This window comes from Cotesia glomerata, linkage group LG3, assembly GCF_020080835.1.
Source record: "Cotesia glomerata isolate CgM1 linkage group LG3, MPM_Cglom_v2.3, whole genome shotgun sequence".
Taxonomy (NCBI): Eukaryota; Metazoa; Arthropoda; class Insecta; order Hymenoptera; family Braconidae; genus Cotesia; species Cotesia glomerata.
Window position 1 is genome coordinate 19,128,444 of NC_058160.1, and position 9,888 is coordinate 19,138,331.

The 9,888-nt window shown below is 28.2% G+C and overlaps 1 protein-coding gene across 1 annotated transcript; it reads right to left on the minus strand.

Annotated features, from left to right (window-relative positions):
• Window positions 1–278: 278 nt before the first annotated feature.
• Window positions 279–6,956, minus strand: LOC123261430 (altered inheritance of mitochondria protein 44-like). The gene is made up of 6 exons (XM_044723023.1): window positions 6,786–6,956; window positions 5,456–5,864; window positions 3,975–4,084; window positions 1,358–1,562; window positions 615–734; window positions 279–529 (listed from the first exon to the last, which is right to left on the minus strand). Exons 1-6 carry the CDS (start codon window positions 6,954–6,956, stop codon window positions 279–281), a joined length of 1,266 nt encoding a protein of 421 aa, XP_044578958.1.
• Between the last annotated feature and the right edge of the window lie 2,932 nt (window positions 6,957–9,888).

The following is a 9,888-nucleotide window of genomic DNA, read 5'->3' on the forward strand; positions in this document are numbered from 1 at the left end:
ATATTAAGCTTGATTATCGAAAATTTATATTTTATGTTTTATTCAAAATTTAATTTTTTTTAACGTTTTTAAAAAATTATTATAAATTTTATTACAAAGCTGTTAATTAGTTTCAAATAAATATTAATTAATAACATAATTAATTTTTTTTATTGCACTTAGAGGTTTTAAATCTACGTACAAGAAAAAATTCAGAGATGGTATTCGGCAAATAAAAATTTTAAATAGTTTTATTTCACCCATTGAAATTTTTAATCAAATTAAAAATTCTAAAAACTTCAATAAATTAATTGAAAACTTGCTTCGGAGTCACTTGTTAAGTTTCTTTGTTCTTCATTTTCATGAAGAGTATCCATTTCTTTTTCATTTTTGTCATCATGTTCATCATCTGCATTATCTTCATCATCCTTACCATCCTCATTATCTTCCTGATCTTCATCATCTTCATCATCTTCTTCATATTCATCATCTTCATCATCTTTGTCAGTTTTATCCTCATTAGCGATAATTTTGCGGTACTGTCTCTTATCTAAAATATATCATAATTTCTAAAATTCCGAAATTAATTAAAGGCTATATATTTAGAGGTTGTATATCAAGTAACTGTTACTTACTTGTCCTTATATTCTTAGCTTTAGTTTTATCTTTTACTTTCCGCTCGTTTCTCGCAATGTCATTTATTTTCTTTATAAATTTATCTGGAGTCACTGACTGATCGATTTTTTTCACCCAATCTAAATATATTTATTATAAATGTTTTTTCTTTTGATTTAATATTTTTCTTTCTACGTATGTACTATGATAAAGAGAATTCTTCACTAAATCGATGAACTCAATCAAATTTATTTCAACGATTTAGTCAAGAATAGTTGAAATAGAAACTTTTTTTGATTTTTTTAGTTTTAAAAAGTAGTTCCCGAATCATAATACTAACAATACTTGTAATATAGTCTTTACATTTTTTTCGGACTTTTTCAGAAAGATTTTAAAATGAAATGAAATTAAAGATGTCAATAATCTAATAATTTTTGTTGTCTTCCGAAAATTTTAAAAAATGAAACCTAAAATTTTTTAGTTTTTTAATATTTTTTTTAAATAAGTACATTAAAAAAAAGATATTTCTAAAAAAAAAACGTCTATATTAAATTTATTTTTTTTTTCATTTATATTATTATACTATTAAAAAATAGAAACGCCGAATTTGTGTGAAATGCATATTTTCATAGGTTGAGTAAAAAAATCTGAGAAGAATATTTGGTAGAATGGGATAAAAAAGTTTTAGCTAAATTATGAGAGCATTGGTTCAAAAGTAGTGGATTTGGCATGTAATGAATCTTTTAAAGAAGTTGATAATTACTGTAGAGGCCTTTATATAATTTTTTGTTAATTCCTCTGCGTGTTTGAGAATTTCGTCCAATAGCAGTAAAGTTTTTTATTTCCTTGCCGTAAACTTCATCTATAGTTTCTACCACAATTTTGTGCCAATCTTGATTACATTTTTCTTCAATATTTAAAATCGTATTTTTATCAATGTAAAAACCTGATCCTGGTGATAGTTCTCTCTGAAAGTTTTCAATTTTAAATGTTTTAATTTTTTCACATTAAAAAACTAGAAACGGAGCATTCCACGGAAAAATCTACCATTTATAACCAAACTATGGAGTTTTGTCCATTAAAAAATAGCTTATTTAGGTTTATGAAAGCCACAAACTTTTTAGAAAAGCTTATGATTTGATCAAATTAGTCTAACTGACAGCTTTTTTCTGTTATTTTTTTAATGGAATTTTCTAAAAGTATTTGAAAAATAAAGAAATGGTTATGAAAAAATAAAACATTGAAGAAAAGTTCAAATGACCTTTGGACAACATTTTTTCATTACTTAATTTCTTACAAAGTTATATGGGCATTTGAAAAATAAAAACGAACAGTTTTTTTAAAAATTCGTAATTTATTTTCTGTGAGTGAAAAATTCAAAGACATTCTGAGAAGTGTTTTTGATAGACTAGAAAAAGATGAAAGAGTTTTAGGCAAATCAAAATAGGTTGATTAAAAAAATGGTTCATTTGTCGTGGAATGTTCCAAATGTATTTCCTTACTTTATTTACACCTTCTGTAAAAAAATGCCGTGGAATCTATTTTTTTTTGAAAATTAATAATTATATAAGTATGAATTTTATAACAATTGATGATTTTATGACCCGTGTAAAAAAAATTTCGCCCTGAGGAATCCCGCAAGAATCCCGCATTTTAAGCCGCTCATGAGACTGAGCGGAACTTTGAGCGGAAGATTTGCGGAATATTTCAAAATGATGAAGAGCATGGAACGGACCATAAAATTAAAAAAAAAAATGTTGACATCTATTTTGGACCAAAATGAAGTAATTCTGCTTATCTATGATGTTAAAGACTCAAGACTGCGACTAAACCTTCTAAAATCTTCCGGAAGGAATATCTCGACTGATTTCAGGTAAAACTGCGGAATACAAAAAATAACAATAAGGCCGCTAAAACTCCTGGAATCTTCCGGGGTTGGTTTTCAGGTGCTTTCAGGTAAAATTGCTAAATACAAAAAATTTATAAAACTGCCACTAAAATTCCGAAAATCTTCCAGAGTAGGTTTCTCGAGTGTTTTCAAGTAAAACTGCGGAGTACAATACATAACGTAAATGCTGTTAAAATTCCTGAAATCTTCTGGAGTAAGTTTCTCGGGTATTTTCAAGTAAAACATCGGAGTACATAAAATAACGTAAGTGCCGCTAAAATTCCTGAAATCTTTCATTATTTTCGGTATTCCGCAGTTGAACCTAAAAGTAACCCAATTACTCTTTCCGGAAGATTCCAGGAATTTTAGCAGCACTTTTTATTTTTTCCAATTTACAAAGTATAATTTGATAGTTTCCGAGACTTTCCCTCCGAAAGATTCTACGGGTCTTAGCAGCACCTTTTTTTTACTTTTTATATTCCGGAGTAGGACCTAAAAGTACCCTAGTGCTCGGTCCGGGATAATACAGGAATTTTGGCGGCAGTTTTCTTAATTCAAGTATTTACAGTATAACCTGAAACTATCCTAGATGCTCTTTGCGGAAGATTCTAGGAATTTTAGCGACACTTTTTTAATATTTCATGTCTTGAAGTATGACCTGAAAGCACCTTAGTTACTTTGCTCGGAAAAATCGAGGAATTTTAGCAGCACTTTTCTCATTTTCAATACTCTACAGTCTTATCTGAAAGCACCCTGGATGTTCTGTCGGGAAGATTTTAGGAATTTTGTCGGCACTTTTGTTATTCTCAATGTTCCACCGTTTTCCTTGATACTTCTTTCGGAAGATTCGAGGAATTTCAGCGGCCTTTTTTTTTATCTAATATTCCTCGGTGATACCCGAAACTAGAGCAAAATTTTTCTTCGGGATCTTATAGGAATTTCAGTGGTCCTCTGAAGAGTTTTGGAAATAATACAAATAAATCCGAATTTGCAAATTATCATTTAGAGTTGGTGCAAATATTATTTTAAAAATTTTATGGTCCGATTGCATGCTCTTTACGATTTTAAAATGTTCCGCCAACCTTCCGCTCAAAGTTCCGCTCAGTCTCATGAGCGGTTCAAAATGCGGAATTCTTGCGGGATTCCTCAGTGCGAAATTTTTTTTACACGGGTATTAAAGTAGTTAAAGAAAAAAAAAATAAAAAAAAATGTTGTAATACTTAAATCGCCATATCTATACAATATCAAAGTATAATCATCAAAGTAATGATCTCTGCCATGATTTGATCATCAATTCTTTAATAAAACTAATAATTATTACAAGACTAAGCTCTGAAAGCAAGATAATGAAAAAGCTTGATGATTAAACTTGGGTCGAGTCCTTGGAAAAATATTCTTTAAATTTTTGTGACGTAATCATTTTTATTGGCTGATTTTGCTAAATTTTTTATCAGTTTTAATTTAAAACAAATAATTCAGAAATTAATCTCACCACAAATCCTGTTTCTTTTGATCTGTTATCATTTTCTTTAACGTCTTTATTATATTGATGTCTTAAATTTATCGCAAGTGCCTCCACAAATTCAACGACACCTAACGTAACTGTAATTAAATAATATGAATTTTATATGAGTCATGATATATTTTTAAGTGCTGAATTGTTTTGAAATAATTAGAAATTTTATTTTACTAATTACTTTTTTATAAGTTAAAAAAATTAATATATTAATTCCAATTAGTAATTTTAATACAACTCGTCATATCAACTCCGAAATGGTCCATCTATGAACTAGATGGATACTTTATAATCAGAAGTTACATTTACAAAAGAACAAGACATTTTTCTCGACAGTTGATAAAACATTGTTGCAAGACTATATATTAACAATTATGTAGCTTTCAAAAATCAATTATATAACTTATTCATAAAATTATTGTGAATGATACTCGAAGAGTATAAATTCGTCTCTTATCTTGATTACTAATAAAGAACGATTCATTGCATTACGTTTTCAGATGACAATATATAATATCATATTTTCAAATCTTTAAGACTGAAACGAAATTATAAGTATTTTAAGACTTCTCACTACACTTAGTTCCTATCATATACTCGACTCTGTATTAGACCAGAGGATAAGATAAATTTTCTAGCTCTTGTTACATATATTGTTAACAATACTATAGTACTGAGTACGTAGGACCTATGACAACATGGCCTACTTTTTTCTATAAATAAAGATTATATCGCTGAGGTAATCAAGATTATTAACAGCAGCAAAGCTAGCCCCATGAAACCAAAAGTTAGCTTAAGCTGTCAAAATAAAGTAAAAAAATAATCGTAATAAATGTAAGTAATTGATTTCTTTCATGGCAGCAACTAATTTCTCTGACATATATATATATATATATATATATATATATATATATATATATATATATATATATATATATATAATATCTATTCGAAGCTATATCTGTAAATAGTCCTATTAACCTTTTGGATCCATAAAAGAATAATCTTACAGCAATTTTCAAGCATTGACAATCGCTTTCATTAAAAAATTTGAATATCATACTACTATAACTACTAATACTATTGCTACTACAATTATATTATTATAAATACTGCCACAAAATAACTCTTTTATCCTCTAAGAAAAACTGGACTAAAGAATCGACTAGACTCTGATACAACACGAAAAGAACTATACCTAAGACTTGAATACTGAGAACACAAACGTTGATTTACAGGAATCATTAATAATCTTAAAACTTTTGCACTGTTCGATGTATTAAATTTTTGAAAATAATTTAAGTGCGAATAATAACCATCTAGGAGAAAAAAATTGAATGCATTATCTTCATCAAGAACCTTGATGAATCCAAGAATAAACCAGAGAAAAGATCAATCTCATACAGTCTTGCACTATTAATATATTAATACATTTATAGCTAAACTTTAATAATTACTTTTTTCTGGAATTAGTTTATTGAATGAGCTTATCATCTCAGGTGCTTCTTGAATAGAATCCGGTTGTGACAAATTAGAATGAGCTGGAGTTACTAGACTTGGATTATTCGCATTTATCCTGCACTCTTTCATGTTACTAGATATTGTTTCTGCGTTTTGACTTGTTGTAGACTGATTGAAGTTTTGCATGTTTATAACTTCAATAACAGGTGTTGCTGGAACGGTAAATGGAAACTCGTAAATTGCTGGCTCATCAATGTTAAGTTGATGTGAAATACTACTTCTTGCAAAGGTAAAATGATTATTTTTTTGCATTGGAGGATACAATAATTGACTTGAAGGCATTACATTAAAAGATGTTAATGAAGTTGATGCACAGTTAGTCAAATCAGTAAGCTGATTCTGATTCTGATGAGGAAAAATTTTGCTCAAGACGGGTTTTTGATTCATAATTTTTGTTTCAATTTTTTTTTTGTTTGACTTTTTAATACCGTTTTGTAATTTTAAGTTTTCCTTTAGTTCTGTTTTTTTATTGATAATATCAGCAGTGAATATTTTATCAGATTTTTCAGCAATTTCTCCCTGTGTATTTACAAGTATTTTTCTCAATTTTTCTTCATCATCTTAAAAAGTTTAAAAAATACATTAAAAAATGTTCAATTAGTAAATAAAGGGAAATATATTGAGACATTTTTATTCAATAGTAATAAAAACGTTTATTCGCTGTTTGACAAATAATTTATTAAATATTTTTCTTAAATAAAATTTTATTGATATTAAAAAATTTTCATTTGAAACGTGCCGAATGAATATTTTATTTAATACTAATAAAATATTATTACTCTAAAATAGAAATGTCTCTCAGTGTATGTTACTTGATTAATCAAACTATTCATTTATTCCATTAATTTTCTCGACTTTATAACTACACTAGAAAAAATGTACTTAAATCAAGAACTAAATTTGTAGAGTAAAAAATGTTCTTAAATGAAAAAGTTTTTTTGACTCGATAAATTGTACTTTGCTCATAATAATTCTCTTCTACCTGAAGATTTTATTGAATGAAGAAAATCTGCTTTATACCGAAAATTATTTTTTCTGTGTAGTACTCTTTAAGGACAATAAAATTGATAAAAAAAAGTCTTAAAATTTGTTGTCTTTTACCATGTATAAAAATTATGTGAAAACTAAAGTATAAAAAAATTTTTTTTTCTTATCAATTAATAAAATTATTTTTTTTTTTATTTATAAAATCTAATAGGAAATGAAAAACTCCAAAATAACTAAATTATTATTTTAGTATTATTACTCACAATCGATAGCCAATACTTTCATCTTCGACTTAGATGATTGCTTGGTAATATGGTCTTTCCATACTACTGTTCCTTCTGAGTGTAATTGACGGTGTTGCTTCGGTATATTTAACAGAGGTACGACATCAGTTTCTCCGGAGTCGATCCACCATATCAGCGCATACTTTCGTCGTCGGGTTTTATTCATCGTTGAATGTTATTTCTCTATAAATCAAATATTTAATTAGACTTATTATACAATTTATTATTATATATATTTTCTTATCGTTACAAATATGTTTTTACGGATTGGATAATAGTTATTAAGTTTGCAAAATATTATTATTGACGTTTTGATGTAAGCAATCTTTTGTTATTATTTATCATTTATTTTTAACTTATGTTTAGTTTAACTTGAGCTATATTCATAGAATTGAATTAAAAAGATAAAAAAAGGAAAAAAATGGAGCAGGGCAATTTAAACGGAATTAATTTCAACATTCATGATAATGATATTGACGAAGATGAAGAAGATATGGATTTAAACGCTGACCAGCCGTTATATGATGGAGCATCTATAAATATTAGAGAAAGTATGCTTTTGATTTTAACACTCTTGATCAATCATAATCTCACCATGACTTGCATGGAAGATATCATTCGCGTTATACAATTACATTGTCCTAATCAAAATTTAGTGAAAAACAGTTTATTTAAATTTAGAAAATTTTTTAATTTAGAAGAAGATAATGATATTACACATAAACATTTTTATTGCACGACATGCGAACGATAGTTAGAATCGGAAGATGATGACTGTCCATCGTGTGAAAATAGTAAAAACTCCTATTTCATTACGATGCCTATTTTGAAACAACTAAAAGAGATATTTAGACGAAGTACATTTCTTGAATTATTGCAACATCGTTTCCATAGAATCGTAAACAATAATGTGATTGCAGACATTTACGATGGTTCGATTTATAAATATTGGCTCAATAATGGATTTTTGCGAGATCCGAGAAACATTTCCTTTAGCTGGTACACTGACGGCATCCCAGTATTCAAATCATCAAAAGTTAGTATGACACCATTTTTCCTAACTATCAATGAATTACCATTTCATGTTAGAAAATTAAGAGAGAATACCTTGCTTTTGGGATTATGGTTCGGTAAGTCCAAACCAAATCCGAATTTGTTTATGAGTAAATTTCAAAATCAAATAAATGAGCTAGCTGAAGGAATTGAAGTAACATTGCCAAACCGTGTCGGATCTATTAGAGTTCGAGGAATTTTAATTTCGGGAACAGCTGATACTCCAGCCAAATCAGACTTTCTTAACTTCAAAAAATTTAACGGTACATTTGGATGTATGTCTTGTTGCATCGAAGGAGAGAATATTGAAACTGAGAATGGATCTACTCATGTCTACCGATACGATGAACAAATGGTTATGAGAACTTCCGCTAACTGTATTAATTGGGCTCAAACGGCATCTGAAGAGAATCCCATTTTTGGAGTTAAGGGTCCAACTGCTCTTGCTAATTACATGCCAGATTTTATTGGGGGGTTAGCAATTGACAGAATGCATTGTGTAGACGGTGGTGTAATAAAAAAAATGTTATCTCTCTGGTTCGATTCTCAGTATCGAGAGGAAGGATTCTCATTGTACCATATGATAGAAACGGTTGATGAACGTTTGAAGGCCATTAAGCCAACAAAATTTATCCATCGAATGACTCGCTCGATCGCCGAAATAGTTTATTGGAAAGCTTCAGAACTTAGAGTATGGGCATTTTATTATTCACTTCCTGTTTTAGACGGAATTTTGAGACCCGATTTGTTTGAAAACTACAAACTCTTAATTATGGGATGTGCAATTCTTAGTTTTGATGAGATATCAACAAATTTGATTGATGTTGCAGAGGAATTTTTAAATAAATTTACAAAAGATTTTGAAATTTTGTATGGGTTAAAATATTGCTCAATCAACATTCATCAGGTACGTCATTTACCGGATTGTGTAAGACGACTTGGACCCTTGTGGTCTAATTTTTGTTTTGAATATGAAAATTTGAATGGTTTAACTTTGAAAGCTATTCACGGAACAACAAATGTTGATTCGCAAGTTGCAAAGTCCCACGTTAGAAGTATTCGAAAGGTTAGACACATGGAAGAATTAATAGATGGAGATGTTTTAGACTTTTGTCTGAGTAGAAAAAATCAAGTTAAAATTATAGAACAAACTGGACCAAGTTCTTACAGCGTAGGATCATGCAAATATTTAAATGAAGTACCAGCTGAATTACGAGAAATGTTGAATAATGAAAACATCGGTCATTTTACGAAGATATTTCAATACTTCAGAATGTTAAAAAGTAAAAAATTATACGTTTCAAGTATGTATCCGAGACAATTGCAAACGAGATCTGATGGAATTTACTATTCAATAAATAATACAACATTTCTGGGGTTAATTGAATATTTCATAAAAGTGCAATTTTGCGATTGTCGACGACAAGTATGTGGATGTCGGAGCATGCATTACGCAGTTACTCAGCAAGTCATTACAGAAGACTTTTTCTTTGTAACAAGTGATAATTTTACATTTAATACCAATGGATATTTACACAAATGTTCTAATATACAAAGATTTTTGTTAATTCCCATTTTAAATATAGATTCCGTTTGCATAGTCATGAACTTTGAGGACAAAATGTATTTTGGTTTACCTTTGAACAACCGTGAATTAGAGTGAACAAATTCGATCTTTTACTATAAAAATTTTTTCCAAACAAAAACTTTATATCTGTTTTAAAAATGTACAATAATTAAAAAAAAAATTAACTTGATTCAAGAAACAAATTCTTAAAGTAAGAAAATAATTTTAAAGAGTTCCATTGGCTTGAATCAAGAAAATAAATTCTTAAATCAACTAAAATTTTCTTAATTTAAGAAAAATTTCTCAATATAAGAATTTTTCTATTTGAATCAAGACGACAAAAATCTTCAAAATTATTTTCTCGGTTCAAGAATTTATTTCTTGAATAAAGTTAATTATTTTTAGTTTGTGTATATTTTAAGATTTTAAAATATTATTGTAATAAAACTATTATTATAATTCTTATTATTATAATTAT

What these genes read in the sequence shown, in the direction of transcription:
- LOC123261430 (XM_044723023.1), bottom strand. Translation starts at nt 6,956, where the DNA reads ATGAATAAAACCCGACGACGAAAGTATGCGCTGATATGGTGGATCGAC. An exon ending in CATCTAAGTCGAAGATGAAA is followed by an intron (nt 5,865 to 6,785) that starts GTATTGGCTATC and finishes TTTCCTCATCAG; the next exon opens with AATCAGAATCAGCTTACTGA. An exon ending in CAAAAGAAACAGGATTTGTG is followed by an intron (nt 1,563 to 3,974) that starts GTGAGATTAATT and finishes GAAAACTTTCAG; the next exon opens with AGAGAACTATCACCAGGATC.